The 24528-nt window shown below is 36.9% G+C and overlaps 1 protein-coding gene across 14 annotated transcripts in view; it reads left to right on the top strand.

Moving 5' to 3' along the window:
* Positions 1–24528, top strand: part of AK9 (adenylate kinase 9) — a 170532-nt gene that overhangs the window by 99555 nt on the left and 46449 nt on the right. For 8 of the 14 annotated variants that reach the window (XM_049898567.1, XM_049898541.1, XM_049898549.1 and 5 more), the window contains exons 20-28: positions 947–1023; positions 4031–4180; positions 6100–6189; positions 8031–8234; positions 8602–8723; positions 12083–12295; positions 19853–20113; positions 21560–21684; positions 23950–24169. In XM_049898567.1, the coding sequence (XP_049754524.1) occupies positions 947–1023; positions 4031–4180; positions 6100–6189; positions 8031–8234; positions 8602–8723; positions 12083–12295; positions 19853–20113; positions 21560–21684; positions 23950–24169 (1462 nt within the window). Of the gene's footprint in view, positions 1–946; positions 1024–4030; positions 4181–4790; positions 5810–6099; positions 6190–8030; positions 8235–8601; positions 8724–12063; positions 12296–19852; positions 20114–20866; positions 20947–21559; positions 21705–23949; positions 24170–24528 lie in introns of those variants that run through there. The other 6 variants (XR_007518982.1, XM_049898557.1, XM_049898621.1 and 3 more) reach the window with 6 other exon arrangements.

Raw genomic sequence — 24528 nt, 5'->3', positions numbered from 1 at the left:
ACTTAACTAATCCCTTATTGGTGAATACTTGATGCAGTTTTAATCATATAAAAAAAAATGCAATCAACATTCTTTTACATGTTTCTTTGTGTAGTAGTATGGCTATTTCTAAGGGCCAAATTCCTAGGCATAAAATTTCTAGGTCAAAGATATATACATTTTAAATTTTAATAAGCATTGCCATTCTCCATCATTTTACTAACTTTTCTTATAGCTGCCTTCGCCATTGTTAAGGCACGTTTAATATTTCAGCCCTAATGAAAAGCAGATTCTTTCCAGGTATTTAATTATCCTCACGCCAAGTCTCTTTCAGTTTTATCATTACTGTGTTAAAAAGAAAATAATTAGGATATTTTACTGACTACAAAGATACATTGGCAAATTTTCTATTTATTCAATATAGAAAATTTCAAAAATGCCAAAAAAAAGTTAAAGAAAATTAAAAACTCCCATAATGACACCATCCAGAGATAATTGGTAGCAGTTTGGTTAATTTCCTTCTAGTCTTTTTCTCCTCATTTATATAAATTTTAAATACAAAACTAAAATTGTATTACACATGCAGTTTTATATTCTACTTTTTTCACTTAACATTATATTGTGAACATTTCTCATTTATTCAGAAAGAAAAATGTTACAACTCCTCCCATTTGCCTTTTCTACTTAGAGTTAAGCAATCTTTTACTAATTTTAACAGGTTTCCTAACTACTACCCAAGGTTTTCCAAATTATAACATTCTAGTTTCTCTTACAAAACAAAGCCCTGAAAATTAACTGCATAAATAAAAAAATTTACTCTGATAAATTGAGATAGTAAAGTAAAAAGGATCATGAATGTTATAAACACTTTACTCTTTATATTTACCACTATAAGCCCTTAATCCTATAATATCATGAGATACCTGAGTTTGCAAAGATAATTAAATTAGGGGCCTTTTCATTTCAGAAAAGCTACAGAAGAAGCACTGAAAATAGAAGAAGAAAATCGAAGGATGTTAGAAGCTATGAGTATGAAAGCAAAAGGCAAGCATAGATTGATATGACTAGTAATATGTTGTTTAAGTTTTGTATTGTTACTGCAACCAACTACAGCACTTCAAGTGAATTATAGGCAGGGTGACGATATTTCCCAGTTTGCCCATGACAGTGCAGGTTTATATCTGTGGTCCTGAGGTACATATACTACCTGCTTTCATTCTCCTCACTGTTCCAGTTTGGTCACTGGAATAGTGGGTTCTTAGGAAAAAGACTCCTAACCAGACACCCACTTGTGTACCCTCTAAGATGGGTACCCAGTGGAGCAGCATGTGCAGCAACTTAAAAATGTTTTTTCCTTATCACCGGGTGACACATTGCTGGTAGAATTACTTCTATTAGCAGTATCCTGCAGGACTTGAGGAAACAACAAAGCTCTTGCTATGCCCATTTTCTTTATACTTAGACTTCCATTTCCATTCCAGAAGACCTTACTCTAACAGTTTCTTTTAAGGTTGGAGTTCATAACCCTTGGTCCATGGATAAAATTCATGGCTCTATGAACTCGACTGGGAAAATAATTACATCTTTTATTTTCACTGAACTAGAACTGTAATTTAGCATTTCTTTCAACTACTACTATAATAGTATTAGTAGTTCCTTGACTTTGTCACCAATAGAAATAAGGATATCTCCATATCACATTACAGCTTTAGATATCTTGAAGTATTATTTACACTTATCAGTATTCCAAAGATATGGAAGTTATTAAATTAACTGCTGGTTGTTGTTATTTGATGCATTAATAAAGAAGCATAAATTTACTGCAGTACTTTTTTTTGGTATCTTGATAACTGTACTTCAATATAATTGATTTCTTATGTGTTTTGGAGCGCTGGTGGCACAGTCGTTAGAAGCTCAGCTGCTAACCAAAAGGTCGGCAGTTTGAATCCACCAACTGCTCCTTGGAAACTGTATGGGGCACTTCTGCTGTATCTTGTGGGGCCGCTATGAGTTGGAATCAACTCGATGGCAATGTTATTATTTTTTTTTAATGTGTTTTATTTTGTGGGTTTAAAAGTATTACTCTGAGAAGTGCTCCATAAGTTTCACCAGACTGCCGAAGGAGTCCGTGGCTCAAAAGAGTGAGAAATATCTGTCTCAATTTTCTATTTGTATGGAATAAACCACCCCAAAACTTAGTGGTGTAAAACAACCACCATTTTATTATGCAGATGATTCTGTGGGTCAGGCCACAGTGGTAACAGCTTATCTATGCTCCCTGAGGACTTCGGTTCTGGCTGTGAGAGGGCCACCTTGGAAGTAGATCTTCCAGCCCCAGTCAAGCCTTCAGATGATTGCAGCCCCAGCTGACATCTTCATGAGAGATCTGGAGCCAGAACCACCCAGCTAACCCACTCCCAAATTCCTGACCCACAGAAACTACAAGGATAATATATGAGTATTGTTGTTTTGACCACTGAGTTTTTGGGTAATTTATTATGAAACAATAGATAAAGAATACAACACATAATTAACATCAAAATAAGAGATAGTACGAGGATCTTACAACACTTTTTGGTGCTGTCCTGAATTAAATGGTATGTAGATGATCCCTTAGAGTTCTGCAAAAAATATTAGAATATTTTACATTTTTCTGCATCATTAGATTAATTATTTTTAATGTATGTTTTATAATGTATCTAATTGCATAATAATATAATTTATAAATATACATATATTGGCGGTACATGATAAAATATTTTCATTATAAGAGATGCTCATTTGAAAGAGATTTTAAGCTTCAGGTGTAGAGCACATAATTTTATCCCAAACCTTAATAGGATACAGCAAATGCTGTCTCTTCCTTGTGTGTATTATCATGAAAACCCTGCATATAACACAAAAAGGTGGACCACTTTCCAAGTCACATAACTGGAAGCCACAGGCACTATAGTCCTGATTCAGACCTAGAGACATAAGGATGCTTCAAGATGCTTTTCTCAGGGTGCTTAATCATTCAGATTGAGATTAAAATTCAGATGCCCGAAGTATATGGTACCATAGAGGGTGACTCTTAGAGGTACTCGCTAGGGGAAAATCATAGAAATTCCCACACGAGTCCAGAAAATAAGCTCATTTATTTCTTTCATGTCATCTTTGCATAGAATATACTCTATTATTTAGTCAATTTCATCAGTATATTAAAGGGAACTAGGGAGATAGGTTTTCTGACACCACCATTCACCCCATCTTCTTCCTAAAAGACTTCTATGCATATATTTCTTAAGTGTTCATCAATAGCTACATAAAGTTTGGGTTTTAAATATATATTTCACATACTGATCAACATATGCTATTACTTATTATTTTTAATTAGCGATAAGAAAATCTATTATTTTATGTATATAATCTAGCCTAGGGCTGCCCAGTAGAAATACAATGCAAACCACATATGCAACTATGCATTTTCTAGTAGCCACAGTTTAAAAAGTAAAAAGAAACAGATGAAATTAATTGCAATATATTTTACTTTTCCCACTGTATCCAAAATATTATTTCAACATGTAATAAGTACAAAAATTATTGAGATATTTTCCATCAATTTTTCATACTAAGTCATCAAAATCCACTGTGCATTTTATACTTATATCTAATCTCAATTTGGACTAGCCACATTTCACATGCTCAATAGCCACATATGGCTAGTGGCTACCATATCAGACAGTGCAGTTCTAGCTATTCCCTTATTGAATGAGCATTTGGGCTATTTCCAGTTTTTTACTGTTAGATATTTGAGACTACTATAAACATTTCCTCCCCCGAGTAAACTCTTAGTCTGGTGCTCCCATAGCACTCTGAGCAGATGATCATCACCACTACGTTTTAATGTCGTTTGTGTCTCTATCTCCCTTGTTAAACCACATGGCCCAGGAGAGCAAGAACCATTCCTTATTCTTTGTTTTGGCCTCAACACTTATTGGAGTACCTGGCACCCGTAAAATATTTGTTGATCTAACTGAATGATAACTTACTTCTTCTAATTTTTCTCTAGGAACTGAAGAGGCTGAAGAAGAGTTTGATGCTGAGGGGTCTGAAGCTCCTGAAGGGTCTGAGGAGCCTGACGTATTCGAAGAGGCCAGACTGTCACTGCTAATGGAAGAGTCTGAAGTGTCTGAGGTTCCTGAAACAGAACCTGAATCAGGTTATTGAGGGCCAAGTCTTTAATTCTGCTTATGTCCATTAGTGTGTTTGGGTGTGGACCCATGTGTATATATGTTGATAAAGTGGAGACAGGCTAAGAATGAAGAGATGAGCCCCCAGAGAGCAGCCATTTAGTCCAGATCACCTGGTGTGAAATGTGGTGAGAAAGCTGAGTCTGCTCTGCCCAGTACTGACACTCAGGGCCGGGGGCAGCTACATAATTTGCGGGGACCATGCAAATGTGGGGCACCTTGTTCAGAAAGTAAGGTAAAGGTGTCATTAAAGGTGCTATAATATAAAACTTTTTCCTTTCTTCCATGGTTTCTCTCTCGACTTGTCAAGGTGTTTTTCATTTGCTATTCAATGTCATTCTAAGTAAAGAAAATTTAAAAATTTTAATTATTAGCATGAATTTTATTGATCATCTTTATGTTGTGCAATGCGGGTTTTAAATGCAAATATAAGAGCATTTAACTTATACATGGCGTCACCAAAATTACAGAATTTGCATAGCTTGTACATACATATAGATTTCATTCTTACCAGAACAGTGGAAACACTGAACAAAGCTAACTCAGCTGTTTTTATTTCACTTTTTAATTTGCACACAGAGTCCCTGGGTGGCACAAATGATTAAGCACTCAGCTACTAACCGGAAGGTTGGTTGTTTGAATCGACCTAGAGGAGCCTCAGAAGAAAGTTTTTGTGATCCATTTCCAGAAGATCACAGCCACTGAAAACCCTGTGAACCACAGTTCTACTCTGAAACACACGTGGTAGCCCTGAGGCAGAGTCGACACTACAGCAGCTGGTTAACATGCACACATTCTGCTAACACTCTCTGCCTGTGGCTTACTGAGGAGTAAGGAAGAGCTGAAAGATAAAGAGCTGTGGGCTGCCCTGTCTTTTCCTTTCCTTCTGTGTCATCATTTGCTGTGTGAGTGGTTAGCTAATACCAGGGAAGTAACACAAGTGACAAAGGGTATGATGGGGTTCGTTGCTCACTTGTGGCTCTTTGAATACCACAGCCTTCCTTCTGCGTTTGAAGCAAGTTCTAGTCAAAGAGCAGGTGTGGTCACTTAGGGCTGTCAGCGCCCCTTCCTTACTCCGTCTAATTGAACATCTTAAGTAATTAAGCATCAGAAGATTAAACATGCCTCCACCAGGCCAGCCCTAGGCTTCTTCCTGTCTACTTCTTGCTCTAGTGAGTATCCAAAATTATAGATTTTGGATGTAGAAAGAGAACCTAACCATTGCTTTAGCGAACTCAGAAGACAGTTACTGAATGACTATGTACTTGTTTATTCATTTTTGGTCATTGTGAGACTTGTGCCTCCGAGCTAGTAGACTGTAGAGTGAGAAGATAGAAATTAGTTCTTCCTTCCTTGAAACCGTCTATGCTGGGTCCATAAGTGAAGCATGTTTTCTATCATTCAGGAAAAGAGTTTTCGATCTATACTTCCAACAGTGAAATTAATTGAGATTCTCCTCAGCTTCTCCACACCTACATACACAGCAAGGACTTTAGCATATCACCTTCTTTCATTGCCACTTTATGGTCTAGGGGTGTATCTTCATGGGTATTTTAATGAGAAATTAAAAAGAATATCAGGAATAGCAAGTCTGATGCCATGTTAACAGAGCTTTGAATAATATTTAACAACAGTTATCAGCCATGATTTTATGTGATGTGTCCATTATTATTCTGGTCAATAGCCTATTGTATATTTAAGAATATTCTTCATTTCAGCCTTATATTATTATGTATTTTTACTGCCATACTTTGGTTAAAAAGAACTGTATTTTCAATTAGATCTATATGATTTAAATTATGTTTTGAAATTTTCTTTGAGCCAAAGCTTTTATAAAGTAGTAATGTTTTTAAAATCCAAACACTAACTATTAGATTTCTATTTTAAGCAGTTGAGCCTATTGAGGAGACTACAGTTGAAACTGAAATTCCAAAAGAATCCAAAGAGGGCCTGGAAACTGAAAAATTATCTGAAACAGGTTAGATTATAAAATAAAAGTAGTTAATAAATTAAAGTGCTTTTCATGTTCTCTCATAGTCTTGTCCCTTATTTTAGGCATAGTACAAACTTCCTACTTATTTCTTTCTATATTGTATGCCAGTTGTGTGTTATATTTATTTAGCTTATTTCATTAAAATTGTATCTGACCAACAACCATTTTGGAAAGTGATATGGCGCTTCCTTAGAAAGCTAGAAATAGAAATACCGTATGGTCCAGCAATCCTGCTCCTAGGAATATATCCTAGAGAAATAAAAGTCATCACACGAATAGGCATATGCACAACCATGTTCACTGAAGGATTGTTCACAATAGCAAAAAGATAGAAACAACCTAGATGCCCCTCAACAGATGAATGGATAAACAAACTGTGGTATATACACAAAATGAAGTATTACACAACAATAAAGAACAATGATGAATCTGTGAAGCATCTCATAACAAGGATGAATCTGGAGGGCATTATGCTGAGTGAAATAAGTCAGTCACAAAAGGACAAATATTGTATGAGACCACTACTGTAAAAACTCATGAAAAGGTTTACATACAAAAAGAAACAGTCTTTGTTGGTTATGAGGGAGTGGAGGGGTGGGGCTGGAAAAAACACTAAATAGACAATAGATAAGTGGGAACTCTGGTGAAGGGTAAGACAGTACACAATACTGGAGAAGCCAGCACAGCTTGTACAAGGCAAGGTCATGGAAGCTCCACAGACAAGTCTAAACTCCCTGAGGGACGAAACTACTGAGCTGAGAGCTGTGTGCACCATGGTCTCGGGGAACATCTAGCTCAATTGGCATAACATAGTTTATAAAGAAAATGTTCTATATTCTACTTTGGTGAGTAGCGTCTGGGGTATTAAAAGCCTGTGAGCGGTCATCTAAATAATCCACTGGTCTCACCCCTTTGGGAGCAAGGGAGAATGAAGAAAACTAAAGATACAAGGAAAAGATGAGTCCAAAGGACTAATGGATCACATCTACCACGGTCTCCACCAGACTGAGTCCGGTACAACTAGATGGTGCCCGGCTACCACCACTGACTGCTCTGACAGGGATCACAATAGAGCTCCCAGACAGAGCTGGAGAAAAATATAGAACAAAATTCTAACTCACAAAAAAGACCAGGCTTACTGGCCTGACAGAGACTGGAGAAACCCCAAGAATATGGCCCCCGGACACCGTTTTAGGTCAGTAATGAAGTCATTCCTGAGGTTTACCCTTCAGTCAAAGATTAGACAGGCCCATAAAACAAAACAAGACTAAAGAGGCACAACGGCCCAGGGGCAAGGATTAGTAGGCAAAAGGGGACAGGAAAGCTGATAATAGGGAACCCAAGTTCTAGACGGGAGAGTGTTGACATGTCGTGGGCTTGTTAACCAATGGCATAAAACGATGTGTACTATTTAATGAGAAACTAGTTTGTTCTGTAAACCTTCATCTAAAGTACAATAAAAAGAAAGATTATAGTTGAACTATCAAACATTAAAATGATTAATGTTCTAAAAAGCAAAAAATAGTAACCAGATTATGGCACTATATTTTATCCTATATATTTTATTAACAGTGAAAGACACCATATAAAATTCACATTTATTATTCTAATAATTTGGATTTATTAATTCACCTGTAGCCAATACAAGGAGCAAAGCATAATTAAAATACAAGTTTATGGAATGTATATCATTGCTTAGAAGATTATGTTTATTTCCTTGAAACGTTACTAAAATATTATAAAGTATAAATTATTTTTGGCAAGATGACTAAAAAGATAATGTTTAAAATCTCTTTTTTTTTTCTTCTTTAACATTTACTCAAAAGTTATGCTTCCTGAGTATCCAGAAGACGCTTATCCTGATGTTCCCGAAATGGAGCCACTTAAAGAGAGTATTAGACAGTTCACCTTGTCCTGGAAACAGCTGGAAGTATCACTCAATGATTTAACTTTTATTCAAATCTTAAACTTGGAAATTGCTGGCAAAACTCCAGAGGAACTACTTCAAAAAGTAGTTGAGACTATGGAAAGTAAGGGCAATAATCATAACATTTGCTATCGAGAGCAGGTAGTGTTATCAAAAGCATTGTGAAACTTTGAAGGCTTTCTTGATTGTTTATGAAGTAAAACATTCAATATATCCAAGGGTGATATTTTAAAAATATTTCACAACTGTAGTAATACAGCCACTGACCAATGAGAGGAGCCACCAGGCACAACTAGCACTGGCCATACTGGACAGCTGTCACGTTATGAATTTTTAAGCCTATTTGTGTACATACTTCACCCTAGAGAGTAGTAATTATAATTAATTGTCTTAGCCTTTGACTACTGTAATACAATAACATCCTTGTATTCCAAAAACTTTTTCGTAAATGTCTTTTTTTTTTTTAATAGAACCATTTAAATATACTGGATGGGAGTTAACTATGGAAGATTATGATGAAGAAACTGAAGACTATCAGGCTGAAGCAGAAGTTGATGAGGAGCTCGAAGAAGAAGAGGAGGAAGAGGAAGAGGTATGATTCTTTTATTATCATTCTCTTTTGGCAGGTCACTCAGAATGTGCATGTCCAGAGTGGTAACTGTCAGTTTTGGGCCCCAAGTAAACAAACAGGTGTCCTCAATTTGATGAATAAACATTTTCATACACAACCTCTTTGGAAGGAGCAACACTAAATGGTATCATCAAGGAATGACGCCATCTGAGAAGATGACATTTGAGGTGAAGCAGAAAGGCTGAAAAGGATCTGGCCATAGATCACACCACAGCAAAGGCCCAGAGGTGGGCATAAGCTCAGTGTGGCCAAGAAGGAAATTGAATGTGGCTCCACACAACCTCCCAGCCCAGCTTCACATGACCACTGCAGTGCCAGGGTTGCACAGACAGTGTGTTATATCCATGCAGAGAGAAAAGGGAAATCTTTTTTTTTTTAAATATATAGATATTAGAGAAATAAATATTTATAAATTTAACAGAAGTGGGTGTTTTATGGAGCCCTGGTGGCACAGTCGTTAAGAGCTTGGTTGCTAACCAAAAGATCGGAAGTTTGAATCCACCAGCCACTCCTTGGAAACGCTATGAGGCAGTTCTACTCTGTCCCACAGGGTCACTGTGAGTTGAATTCGACTCGACGGCAATGGGTGGGTGCTTTATATAAAATACAGCAATGGAGTCTTTGAGGGGCTGCTTGCATAATAGTGTGCAATTTTCTCACACAGGAACAACCCTTGTTCAAGCCTCATTCTTATTCCCTTAGCATCAGAATTGTGATAACCATTCTCATTTGATAGTCATCTAGTTCAGACATCTATCTATAATAAAACAGGAAGTGTTTCTTTTAATTTTCAGCTTTATAAATAAAACAATTATTAAGTTACATAAACATACACTTGTAATTAACTTATTGTTGCTTAACTTAAATCCAAATATTTATGTGTCAAATGACAAAAGATATGCAGTGTGATTCAGATAACAGTTTCCATTCAATACTTCAGCCAAGAGTGGCTAAAGGAAATGATTTTGTCTTATATTCAGATACTCTTCTTTCATCGTCCTTCTGCCATGTCTGTTGGTCTTCTCTGTCCCATTCTGTTTTATTTCCTGCATCCAAGAGAATGACCTCTTTTTTGTATCTGTGGAAAATTCTCAGTCTATCTGTAGTATTCAAAACTTATTTTTAGGTATGGTCTTCACTGATAATGTAATCACTTTTTTTCACTTCCTCTCTTCCTAATAGGAAACTAAAACACCACTCTTGAGGCCCCAGTAATTGTCCTAAATTAGAATATTGAATGGAAGACATATTTCAGAGTAGAAGATCAACAATATATAGAAAGAGATGGAAAATTGGAGAGAAAAGACATTTGGAGGATAGCTCCAAGAGACCTAGCCAGTGATAGGTGTTATGGAGGAAAAAAAGGAAGAGATGGAAGAAAGGCAAGAATTAATTTCCCTGAGACAAAGAAAGACATAACCTACAGATTGAAAGGCATACCAACTCCAGGCTGAATTGATGAAAAAAGACAAACACCTTGTTCTTGGCATATGGGGTGTGAGTCCTGACATGTGAGGAGAAAGAGGAGATACAACAAGTATCCAGACAGAGGATAGCACTTCCCCATTGCTCCAATATAAACACTTGAAAATTTAAAAATACATACACCTACGTAATTTTTCTAAATGCTAGTGAGTTAAATAAAAATAAATAAATAAAATTACAGACCATTTAAAAATGAATAAAAATATAAAAACCACATATGAAAGCATTGTTGCATGGCAGAAGTAGACATTAGGGTTGCCAGGTAAAATACACGATGCCCAGTTAAATTTGAATTCAGGTAAATGCTTTTGTGCATGGGATGTGCTTATACTGAAAAATTATTTATTATCTGGAATTCAAATTTAATTGGATGGTCTGTATTTTTATTTGCTAAGTCTGACAACCCTACTTTAAGTGCATTTATTAGGAAACAAGAAAGACTGGAAAAAAATAACGAAGTATTCAACTCAGGAACCTGGGAACTACAGCACCACAAAATAAATCAAAAGAAAGTAGAAGAAAGAAGATTAAAGGCAAAAATTAATGAAATAGGAAAATAAGACAAAATATAAACAGACTCTAGACCTAATTATAAAAATATAAGATTAGTTCATTGACAAGAGCAATAAAATAGACAAACTTCTGGCAAGTTGAGTCATGTGTGAAGAAGAGGCAATAAATATGTGAAACCAAATAGTATATACCTAGATAAAAACAAAAAGAGAGGGTTGTTTTAAATTGTAGAAGCTTTAGACTAATGTATTTCAAAGTCAAGATGAAAAGGATTTTACCCCAAAAAATCAATTACTACAATTTGCTTAGGAAGAAAGATGAAAGCTGAACAAACAAAAATAATAGGTGGGTTTATTTCTAATATACTTTCTTTGATTAGATAGTTCCTATATTACTTATACTCATCCCCATCATAGAAAAAGATAAATACTTCCCAGTTCATTGTGAAGCTTGCATAACCCTTATACAAAAATTGAACAAGAGTGACACAAGTAAAGAATAGATTATTCTCATTTTTGCACCTTTACAGAAGGTCATCTATATCAGTAGGATACACTTAGAAAAAAGGGTCTGGAATGATACACAAAAACTATTAAGAGTATTAGTATAGTATCGGAAGGAAAAGAAATGAAACTTTCACTCTTTATACATTTTGAATACTTCTATAAATAAGCATGTATTGATAAGCAACAAAGCAATTCCTGAAGCATCTCCCATTTAATTTTAAGAAGTTGTGACCCTGATTCAGCTTTTATTTTTCTGGGTTTGCTTGTTGCTGGGTGCCGTCTAGTTGATTTCAACTCATAGCAACCCCATGTGACAAAGTAGAACTGCCCCATAGGGTTTTCTTGGCTGTAATCTTTATGGGAACAGATCGACACGCCTTTCTCCTGCAGAGCCGCTGGGTGGACTCACACCGCCAACCTTTCAGTTGGCAGCTGAGCACTTAAACTTTGAGCCACCAGGGCTCCTTATTTTCCTGGGAATAATATATTTTTTTTAGAAACTAACCTCACAGTGACCCTACACCAGCACCTCCTGGGTTTTTTCATTCCACCTGTATCTGTGGAGGGCTAAGGATGATTTCATTCTCAGTGATGCTTATGAAAATCAATCATGGGATGTGAATATAGAGGAATAGGAGAACTGATTTTTTTAAATAATTAAAATCGTATAAGGACTGGCCTTTTGTGGATTGTTTTAAATTTGTATTGTTGTGGATTAAACATTGCTCAAGATGCACTATTTTTTTCAATTTCCTCTTTAGTATTGCATCAAATTACTTCTTAATAATGTTCTTCAGACTGTGAATGTATTTCTAGAATGAAGAGAGAATTAAAGAAAAGAGGAGGCATTTGGGAGATACAAAGCACTTTTGTCCAGTGGTTCTCAAAGAAAACTTCATCCTACAACCAGGCAACACAGAAGAAGCAGCTAAATATCGAGAAAAGATCTACTACTTTTCAAGTGCTGAGGCTAAAGAAAAGTTTTTGGAGCATCCTGAGAAATACGTGGCTCATGAAGAACCGTTAAAGGTGAAAACAATGTTCCTATCCTAAATTATTGCTCCTTTTTTTAAGAACTTACTAACAACCTCCATCATTGAACATCGGTAAAGTCCCTGATCTAACAATAAAATGTCTCAAAGAACAACAGTTTTAGAATATAATATAAAAATAGTTATCTATTTTGGTTTCTACAGTAATGCTTTAATATGTATCTTTATATCTGAAATAAAAAGACAATGCTGAACTTATTGCTTAACATATTAATCCACTGCTGTCAAGTCAATTCCGACTCACAGTGACCCTACAGGACAGAGTCGAACTGCCCCATAGAGTTTCTGAGAAGCACCTGGTGGATTCGAACTGTTGTGCTGACCTTTATGGTCAGCAGCCATAGCACTTAACCGCTACGCCACCAGGGTTTCCACTTACTGTATTAAGAGACGGAATTCCTGATTGGTGCAAATGATTAACTCACTTGGCTGCTAATCTAAAGGTTGGAGGTTCAAGTCCGCCCAGAGTTCCCCTAAAAGGAAGGCCTAGCAATCTACTTCTGAAAAATCAGCAACTAAAAGCCTTATGAAGCACAGTTCTACTCTGACACACATGGGGTTGCCATGGGTCAGAGTCAACTGGAGGGCAACTGTTTTACTCGTTTAGATTAAGAGAGCAAGGTTTTGTTCTGTTATATGTAAGGTCGCCATGAATCAAAGCCGACTCAAAATAACTGATAACAACAACAAATGCTGGTTATTTACTGTCTTAAAGCAGAGCGGTCAGCTGATTTTACATAGGATTTTTGAGAACTGTGGAATTCAGGGATTGGTGGATTTTCAGAGGCGTAAGTGGGTTGACCTGATCTGTAGAAGTGTGATTGATCAGGTGAGACTGCTGTCAACTGGTTCACACTCAGAGGCATGGTTATTGGTGTGAGTCCATCTCTGACTGGCTGACTTCAGAAACTAGAGGCTGACACTGGTTAGTTCGATTACAAAAAAGTGTTCTCTGAGCTAAAATGTCAATTTAAAAGCAATTACCATGACTTTAGAACAGTCTTTTCCTCAATTTGTGGGAACGTTTTTATTCTTGTTTTCCATTGGAACAAATTTTTCTACCTTCTTTAAAAAAATATAAAGAACACATTGTGGTAATATTTTAGTCATTTTTTTTTAAATAAAGCACAATGCATAATTCTACCAGTTTTAGACAGTTTTCGTTTTACTTTCCAGTTCTCTTCCACATGGATATATTTTTTTATAGTGTATATAACATTCTGTAATCTGCTTTTTCACTTAATATTATATCATAGAAATGTTTTTTTTGTATTTCTACATAAATCTCATAATGTCTAATCGTTATGATCATCAAAACAATTTTAACATCAATTCATTGTTAGACATTTTTTCACAGTATTTTTCATAGTGTCTTGCCATGGTGGATATGAAATGGTACTTAGGAAGTTTTGGGGCACATCGTTCTTGTTTCTCTTGAATTATTTTATAAATATAATTATCTGAAATGGGATTACTGGATCAAGCTATATAAATTACAATATATTGCCATATTACTTTATGTAATACCCATGCCTTCTTAAGCATAATATATAGAACATGATTTAAATTCTTCTGGATAATTTAGGCTATATTTTGATGAACCTCAATTTTTATATGATGCCCACAGAGACTGTTTAAGTAGATGAGTGGTTGGTTGTGCCATCACTAAAAATTCTGAGTCTACTGGTGGTGGGGGTCATTTAAGGGCTTGGCCATTTGTCTTTTGTCTTTTTCAGCTGTCATTTCTCTCCTCTGAGTCAGTTTGCTACTTGTGATCTATTGTCTTTTTTACACAAATCCATGTGGGTAATAACCTGAAAGCCTGATGGCAACTCATTGTTCTGTAGAGCATAAAGTACATGAGTTAGTCATGGACATTTTCTTCCATGTCCAGCTACCGTAATGCCCTCTGAATTAGCAGCAGTGTTCCAGACAGATCAACTGCCAAAGATTTAACCTGTGTTACTCCAGCAATCTTACCACTGACCTATTTAAAATGTGAGGCCACAGCTGCATAATTTCATACTAGCTCTAATTTTTATGTTTTTGTTTTGTTTTTCCCATTGTTCAATTTTTCATTGTTTATGTTTCTCAAAATACTACTTGTACATGTTAATTTATGAGGAAAAGCAAGTCTCCCCTCTCCACTGCAGTCCCATATCAAAGGCCATATCTTTGACATTCCTATTTTTAATTCTTCTGTAGTTGCCTCCCCATACTAGAATAATGTGCTTATCTCTCCATTTCTTGATATATCGACTTTAGTCATTAGCAACTGACTCCCTGACATGAAAAGTAAAGATTTAGCTCTTATGCCACCACCTTTTTACCAGGGTTTTATATCTGTTATTTTTCATTCTGTTGTGGGCAATCTTTATAACTTTAAAGAACCTTCTCAGTTTTCAACTTGTTTTATATTTATTGTTAATAGCATGTCTTTACTCTCCTCTTAGTAAAATAAGATATGATCCCCCTGCCCTTTTTTCCCACCTCTCCTCCCCTACTAATGTATTCTATCCTCTATCTTCTCTGTTTATGCTTTTATATTGTCACGATTGTTAACATTTACATTCTGTCCAGTAGCCAACCTTCTGTGCTTTGCTCCTAAATTGACTCAAAAATGTGAAAACCAATAAACTATTCTTAATAGTGCAAAATTTCAGACCGAGTTGTATGTTAGTATTTTATTTCTTATTTAATAGTTGAATAGCTTGATCTCTGGGCAATAAAATGAAAATTTATCTTCCTGCGGTTTCTCATTGCAATTTTGTTTCTTATATTCTTGCCCTTATCAAATTTTAAAGTTTTCTTAAGATTTCAAACATACTTTATGATTGTTGAGCCCCCTTTTCTGCCAGAGACTTCCTACCCAGAGTTTTCCATCCTTCTTCTAGTTTCCATCCTGGCATCCTCCTTCACTATATCCTTGATTTGATTCACTGAGTCCAGGATGATGTAGGATTCTTTTAGTTGCAATTGAAAGGAAGGGAAGAAGGGATGCAGAGAGGGAGGGAGGAAGGAGAGGGACTTACCCCAAACTGGCCTAACTAAAAAAAAAAAAAAGGTACTGAAAAATACATTGATAGGATTGTTTTTAGGTGTGGCTTCTTGCCTGTCATCAAGTGTCAAATGTCATCAGGGCCGGGTTTCTCTCTCCATCTCTCAGTTCTGCTTTCTCTGGATATGTATTCTCAGGCAGTTTCCCCCTTGTGGGAAAATGACAGCAGGAGCTCCGGGTCTTAAATCCATTTGTTCTCAAAACAAGCAAAAAGGACCTGATTTTTTTCTCCCAAAAGCTTCAGCAAGTCTCACTGAACCACTCGCAGCAGCCAAAGAATGTGATATATCGCCATCAGTTGACTTAAGTTTTGTCATATGCCCAATTCTTGAACTAATGATGGAATCAGTTCCACTGATGGTCATCACAAAGTGATGAGTGGTCTCCCAGAGCTCTATCCAGATATGGCTAACAGAAGGATAGTGAATAAATGCTAGGTGGCAAAATCAACAGTTCTCTACATCATGTTTTCCTTTTGTGTTTGTTTTCTTCAGCCTTGTTTTGCTGAAACACATCCTCAACTAACTTTCTTCATATCTGAAAATATCATTATTTGGTTCTCACATGTGATTGATACATTGTATGAGCATAGATATGTAGGTTGAAAATCACTTTCCTGTCAGAATACCTTGGATTTCTCTTTCCCTTGTGTGTATTTACCTGGTATACCTTCTCCCTGCATCTTTAAACTCTTTTCTAAACATTTTCTCCACAAGGACAGGAGACGATGAGGCTGTACTCCTTGCTTCTCTCTGCTGATAGCAATTCATAACTTCTCCTTTCTTTGAGGTTCACTCCATTGAGATGTATCACCATTTCCCCCCTCCTTATTGCCGTCACCTACCAATTTCATAGTCATTTCTGCTCATTCACAAAAGACTTAAGCTCCTGCCTCACCACAGCTCTCATCATCATTCTTGGCAATTTCAGCATCCACATGAATGATCCATATTCCTCATCTCCAGGATGGGAATTATAGGCATTCATAAGTGGCCTCTAATGTTTCATTATTAGAGATCTTTTGTTTGACAGAGTTTTTTTTTAATGATGTTAAGAAAATCTCTTTCCATTCTTTACTAGAACTTCTTTAAAAAGCAAATCTGAATGTTTAATTTTATCAAATGCTTTTTGGCACATGATATTAAGATGATCCTATGGAAAAAAAAGAAAAAGGTGATCCCGTGGAAACAACCTAAGTGTCAATCAATGGGTGAATGGATAAGCAAATTGTGGTGCATACATACAATGGAATAGTATGCAACTGTAAAGAATATGAGGAGTCTGCAAAACATCTTTTAACATGGATGAATCTGGAAGATGGTATGCTGAGTGAAATAAGTCAATCACAGAAGGGCAAAAAGCGTATGGTCCCACTGTTGTAAAAAGTCAAGAATAAATATACAAACAGAAAGCAATGTTCTTCAATGGTTACCAGGGATGGGAGAGGGAGGAAGGGGGAATCACTTTCTAGGTAGTAGACACTTGTTGTTTTTGGTGATGGGAAAGGAAATACCAATATGGGTGAAGTCCACACCACTTGACCAAGGTAAATGAAGACACTAAGAAAAAGGGACAATTTTAGTAAATGCTATAACATGTCCAATTTTTTTTGAAATAGCATATTTTTTATTACCTATATTTTAACCACAATAAAATAAAATAGTAGCCAGTGATCGTTATATGCAATTCAGTATGTGTGTATATAGATATATGAGGTGGAATCGACTCGACGGCAGTGGGTATATATATTTATAGTTGTTGTTAGGTGCCATTGATTCAGTCCCAACTCATAGTGACCCTATGCACAACAGAACAAAACACTGGCCAGACCTGTGCCATCCTTAACAATTGTTGTTATGCTTGAGCCCATTGTTGCAGCCACTGTGTCAATCCACCTTGTTGAGGGTCTTCCTCTTTTCCACTGACCCTGTACCTTACCAAGCATGTTGTCCTTTTCCAGGGACCGATCCTTCCTGACAACGTATCCAAAGTATGTAAGAAGCAGTCTCACCATTCTTGCTTCTAAGGAGCATTCTAGTTGTACTTCTTCCAATACAGATTTGTTTCTTCTTTTTGCAGTCCATGGTATATTCAATATTCTTCACCAACACCGCAGTTCAAAGGTGTCAGGTCTTCTTCGGTCTTCCTTATTCATTGTTCAGCTTTCGCACGCATATGATGCAACTGAAAATACCATGGCTTGGGTTAGGTGCACCTTAGTCTTCAAGGTGACATCTTTGCTTTTCAACAGTTTAAAGAGGTCTTTTGCAGCAGATTTGCCCAATACAACGCATCTTTTGATTTCTTTTTAATTAATTTTTCTTGTGCTTTAAGTGAAAGTTTACAAATCAGGTCAGCCTCTCATATAAAAATTTACATACACCTTGCTATACACTCCTAATTGCTCTCCCCCTAATGAGATAGCACAATCCTTTCCTCCACTCTCTCTCCTGGTGTCCATTTGGGCAGCTTCTGTTCCCCTCTGCCCTCTCATCTCCCCTTCAAACAGCAAAAGCCAACATAGTCTCATGTGTCTACCTGATCCAAGAAGCTCGTTCTTCACCAGTATCATTTTCCATCCCATATTCCAGTCCAATCCCTGTCTGAATAGTTGGCTTTGGGAATGGTTCCTGTTTGGGGCTAACAGAAGGTCTGGAGACGATGGCTTCTGGGGTCTTTCTAGTCCCAGTCTGACCATTAAGTCTGTTTTTTTAATGAAAATTTGCGGTCTGCATCCCACTGCTGTCCTGCTCCCTCAGGGGTTCTCTGTTGTGTTCCCTGTCAGAGCAGTCATTGGTTGTGGCCAGGCACCATCTAGTTCTTCTGGTCTCAGGATGATGTAGTCTCTGGTTTATGTGGTCCTTTCTGTCTCTTAGGCTCATAGTTACCTTGTGTCTTTGGTATTCTTCATTTTCCCTTGCTCCAGGTGGGCTGAGACCAACTGATGCATCTTAGATGACTGCTTGCTACTGTCTAAGACCCCAGATGCCACTCTCCAAAGTGGGATGCAGAATGTTTTCTTAATAGATTTTATTATGCCAGTTGACTTAGATGTCCCCTGAAATGTACAATTTTGCGACAACAGTGATAACAACCAAAAAATATGTGTGTGGTTATGTAGGTAGATATGTATGCATATATGTGCATAGGAAGGCATATGCAAGTAAATGCACATGCATGTAGAGGTTATCTGTAGGCATGTATATAAATATATATAAATAAAGGATATAGAGGGCACAGTTACAGAGACTTCCTAGATGTATCCAAACAACTTGCAGGATTGGTTTACTGAGTTAAAAGGCTTGGGGACATAGTCTTGTGGAACCACTTAGTGAATTGGGCATAACATAGTTCATAAAGATAACGTTCTACATTCTAGTTTGGTAAGTAGCGTCTGGGGTCTTAAAACCTGGCAAGCGGCCATCTAAGATACAACTATTAGCCTCTACTCGTCTGGAGCAAAAGACAATGAAGGAAACCAAAGACTCAAAGAAGAAACCTGTCCATGGGACTAATAGCCCACACCAACCGCACTAACCTGAGACCAGAAGAACTAGATGGTGCCCAGCTATCACTACCAGCCGTTCTGACCAGAGACACAATAGAAGATCCCAGATAGAATGGGAGAAAAATGTAGAACAAGTTTAAATTCCCAAAAAAAGGCCAGACTTACTGGACTGATAGAGACTAGAGGAACCCCCGAGACTATTGTCCTAAGATACCCTTTGAACTTGGAACTGAAGCTATTTCTGGAGGTCACCTTTCAGCCAAATAATAGCTGGCTTTTAAAATAAACAGTATCATCCAAAGTAACGTGCTCCCTTAAACAATTACCTATGTGAGACCAAATGGTCAACAGTTATCCAAAAGCAAAGATGAGAAGGCACGGGGGAAGGGAAGCTAGATCAATGGAAACAGAACAAACAGAAAGGAAATAATGAGAATGCCGACATATTGTGAAAATTGTAACCAATGTCACAGAACAATTTGTATATAAATTGTTAAAGATGAACCTAATTTGCTGTGTAAACATTTACCTAAAACACACAAAAAAATTTTTTAAAAGATCCTATGGTCATTGATAATCCCTGCGGACTATTGTTGTAATGAATTACAGTGAAATCTGTGAGAGCTGGAACTCTACAGGACTACCTTGTTTTTCCAGGTCTCAAAAGTTTTCTGCCTTTGACGGGATGTAGTCTTACAACTTTTCCGTAGCTCTCTATTCATGGTAAATATTTGAGCTTTCCTTCTGTGACAGGTTTCCATCTTACACAGGTCCCAGATTTCACAGGTTTTACTGTATATTAATTGATATCCTAAAAATGAACCGTCCTTGATTTCCTGAAAATTATAGTCCCTACTGGGTCTTAGGGGGAAAATTTTTATAAGCCTATCATGTTTTCTGAAGTACTCAAAAGTTCCTTTTCTTTATTCCCCTCTATCCCACCTCCCCTGGCCCAACGTCCCTTACAGGCTCCTCCATTAAGACTATGTCTTCTGGGCCCCCATGGCTCTGGCAAAACTACCTGTGGAAGACATCTGGCAGGAAATTTGGGCATTTTTCACATTCAGTTTGATGAAGTCCTTCAAGAAAAATTAATGCTCAAAACCGAAAAGAAAGTTGGACCTGAATTTGAGGAAGAGTCTGAGGATGAACAAGCTGTAAAACAAGAAATTGAAGAACTTGCAGTTCAAGCCAATATTACAATTGAGGAAGAAAATACAAAGAAGCCGGTAGTAATATTAACATTCTCTGTGTAGAAGCAGAATATAAGCAGTATAAAACACTATAGAATTTCTAACAAGAAAAAAATCAGCCTATGAAAAGCACTTAAAAGTTATCCCCCCACATGTTAAGTACAGATCTTACTGCCCATCTAGAATATAAAATAGTGAGTTTCACTGACTGCAGTAAAAAATGGAGAAAGATTTCCCTGACAAGACCATTGTGTATTTATTTGGGGTTATGTTATTTGATATGTCTGACCTAGATGGTAAGGTTTTTAATTACTGTGTTCTCTATCAAATACCGTAAAAATCTGTGCCAGTGCCAATGAGATTCAAAAATATTAATTTCTAATGATGCCTTGTAAGAAAGTATATATCTCTTAGATAATTTCTATTGGGGTTGTAAAACAAAGTTTTTAATTCTCACGCATTTGCTAACCATTTTCAGTATACCTAGACCATTTTTGTCTCAAATGATGCCCCATGTAAATAGGCCCAAGTAGTTACGTGTAATACTTATAAAGTTGGAACAGGGCTGTATAGCAGCATGTAGCGCCCTAACAGGGGATGTGGCACCCCTCCAAACATATTTGTTAAATGTTTTCCATGTATATTTGGTGGCAATGGAGGAATTGAGATGGTATCAATTTAAAAAAACGTATTTTGATCCAGATTTGAAAATTGAACAAATATAGATTTTAAAATGTTGCAAGACATTTCCTACTTTTCTAGAGGTTTTTGTTTGGTTTTCTTTTACAGTTTTCTAAATCATTTGGCTTCTCAGGAGACACATTAAGAGATTTTATTTTTTACAAAATAAAATCGTATCCCACTTCCTGGTAAGCAGAATTTGCCATACCTTATTCATTTTCAGAATTTTTGGATAACAAAAATACTAAATAAAAATAGTTCCACTCTTGTGAGATCTGTTGTTTGTAAATATCCATTCAAGACTAATCCTATTTCAGAGAGAGCTGGGCTGTGTTAATGATCACAATATTTTCTGTTTATTATTATGATGCTTTAATCCCCCTTATGGGTTGTATTCCAAATGGTTGCATGGCTGGCCTGTTCCCTAATCATATCTAATTTGGAGAGATAATACGGTATAATTAAAAGAAAGACAACAAAAATCAGTAAGCCTTATAGGTGTGTGACTTAGGCTGTACAAGGTTTGAGCAAAGAATAATGCGACAGATATCCTGAGCCCATGTATGAAAATCAGTGCTACTAATCACTAGTAACTCCTCTTAACAATAATAGATATAATTTAATATTTATAATCATATTAAATATTGGTTTAAAAATATAGCCCAAATTAAATATTTTTTAATACAAGCCATAGCATAAAAAATTATCTGGAAAAAACAGGTCTTTTCCCAATCAACTATGTCATATAGTATTGTGTATTAATATTGACTTTTGTTTTATTTTCTGACTCCTTATTTTTAGTCTCCAGAAATACATCTTACAGAGGAAGAAGAAGCAATCAAATCGAATCTAGTAGACAATGAGCCATTGCCTCCAGAAATTCTCGAAGGAATTCTTTCTGAGTGGTGGCTTAAGGAACCAATATGGTATTTTAATCTACATAGGATTATACTTTTGTTTGCTTTATTCTTAAAAGTTAAAAATGCAATTCAATATTAATTTTAAGAGTTTTCTTCTCCTAGCTCCTTTCATGTAAACTAGTGACTCTTGCTTGAGCTACACCTTCAAAATGTCTGGCAGTTTTTAAAAAAAATACTAATGACCAGACCTCACCCCAAAACAGTTGAATCAGAGTCTCTGGGGGTGTGGGGCTGGGACCAGGCGTGGCATTTTTGAGAGCACCTCAGATGATTCGAATGTGCAGACATGGCTGAGAACCCTGTTCTAAACCATGTGTCCCAATCTGTGCTGGACTCTTTTCCCTACTGCCTTTTAACAATTACAGGGAAACCTGGGAGAGCCAGAACACAATGGGACTGCCTTGTTTTTCCAGGTCTCACAAGTTTTCTGCCTTTGACAGGGTGCAGACTTACCACTTTTCTATCGCTTGTTTTAGTGGAAGATACTTGAGTTTTCCTTCTCTGACAGGTTTCTGCTTTATACAGGTTCTGGCTTTCACAGGTTTTACTGTACTCTCCATTTAATGACTATCTATAGTGTTATCCCTTTACCAAATGCCAGAAACAATCTTGATACCAGATAGGACAAATTTATCAATCTCCAGGTCACCAGAGTTCAAAACTTCACCTCTGTTCTTTAGTCAGACTCTCTCTTGCCTTGATTATCTACCTGCAAATGACTTCTGACACCAACTACCTGCAGTTAGGCCACACTTCACAGGTGAAGGGCACAGTCCTCTACAAGGCTGCCTTCACTTCATTTCAGACACCAGCCACCCTCACTTCCGACCGGCTGGTTATAAGCTGGGGGTTCTTACTACCCTGTTAGTGTTGATAATTCACTACAGCAACTCACAGAATACATGGAAGTGCTTATTATTACAGTTTTATCATAGAAAAAGTCTACAAATTATAACCAGCCAAAGGGAGAGATGCATAAGGCATGGTTTAGGAGGGTCACAAATGCAAAGCTTCTGTGTCCCCAGAGATATGTCACCCTCATGGCACATCGAGGTGCACAGAATATTATTAACCGGGGGAGCGCACCTGAGCCTGGGAGTTCAGAGTTTTTATTGAGGCTTCATTATGTAGGCATGATTGATTGAATCACCAGCCATGTGATTGAACTCAATCTCCAGCCCTCTTTCCCTCTCCAAAAAGTGAGGCTGGTATCACGTGACTCAAAACTGTAAACTTCTAATCATATGGTTAGTTTTTCTGACATGACCAGCATCTTGGTAGCATAAACTATCAAGGGGCCCACCATGAGTTACCTCATTAGAAAAACTATCAGGTGTGGTCCAGGGGCCCACCATTAATAACAAAGTCACTCCAGTCACTTGGGACATTCCCAGGATTTAGAGGCTACTCCCAGTAATTGGGAACAAAGGCCAGCCAAATCTCTTATTACACACCACTGAAAGTTTGGTGGTTCCAGGATCAAATTCTTGCCCAAACAGAAAGCTTCATATGTGCTCCCTGTTAGGGCAAAACCAATCCCACGGTATTGGGTCCTTCCTAGTTCCTGCTACTAGGATAGGCCAGCTGAACAGCAGAGACTCATGGGAAGGCAGGACAGAGCAGATTTGGCCAGACTCACAGGATACAGCAGGAACCATGGGGGATGTGGAGAACAACCAGGGATGAGGGACTTAATTTTATTTATTTTTTAAAAGGTAATATTTGCAGGTCCCCACTAAAGGTAGAGAAACCCTGGTGGCATAGAGGTTAAGAGAAACGGCTGCTAACCAAAAGGTCGGCAGTTCGAATCCCTCAGGTGCTCCTTGGAAACTCTATGAGGCAGTTCTACTCTGTCCTAAAGGTGGACCAGCCAAATGTACTGGTTACATACAGAATGATATGTCCCTTAGGCTGCATGCTCCTCCCAAACTGAGAACTTATTTTCTTTTTCCCTGTTACCTTCCTACAACTTTTAGTATGCTTCTAATTAATAGTAATTATCTATAAACTGATTGACTACAATTTTATATTATAGATATAAAAAATTATCATTTTAATCCCATTCAGTATATTTGGGAGAAGAAACGCCATGCATACACAAGTAGAAATATTAAAAGAAGTAAAAGATCCTACAGTAAACTTTTTAAACTATTCGTTGCACATCTATATAAAGTTAAGATTTATCTATATATTTTCTCATTTTAAAATTTATATTTAATCTATAATAAATATTTTAAGCAAATAAGATAAATTCTGAACATTGCCACCTAGTTCCACAGGTTTTATACTAGATGGTTTCCCCCGATACCCTGAGGAGGCCCAGTTTCTAGGGGAGCGTGGATTTTTCCCAGATGCTGCTGTTTTTATACAAGTCGATGATCAAGATATTTCTGATCGTCTTCTTCCTTCCCATATTGAAAAGTGGAAACTGAAACAAAAGAAGAGATTAGACAGGAAAAAACTCATCAAAGATATGAAGGCAAAAATAAGGGTAGGTATCCAGTAAAAATGCCTGGGAATAAATTTGTTCACCTTCTATTTTAAATTATAAAGTGGCCTTTACAAAAATGTAGTGTTCTGGTTTTAATACCATAGTTAGCATGAAAACATTGTTCATCAAACATCAAGACTATTTAAATTAAAGAGTTAAGAATTATGCGAGGCCTTTGTGATTGATAGGGCAGTGCTCAGGGCGGTGCTGGCATCTAGCAGGTGTCCAGCAATTACACTGACCACTACATGTTCAAGTGAAGGGAACAGAGAAAAAGTAGACTCAGGATCTGGATGTGTGTTATTCCATATACTTCGCGTTTCTTTGTCGTGTATAAAGTGATCTTTATGCACTGGGAA

Source organism: Elephas maximus, chromosome 1, assembly GCF_024166365.1.
Source record: "Elephas maximus indicus isolate mEleMax1 chromosome 1, mEleMax1 primary haplotype, whole genome shotgun sequence".
NCBI classification, from domain to species: Eukaryota; Metazoa; Chordata; class Mammalia; order Proboscidea; family Elephantidae; genus Elephas; species Elephas maximus.
This window is presented reverse-complemented; position numbering and strand designations above follow the sequence as displayed.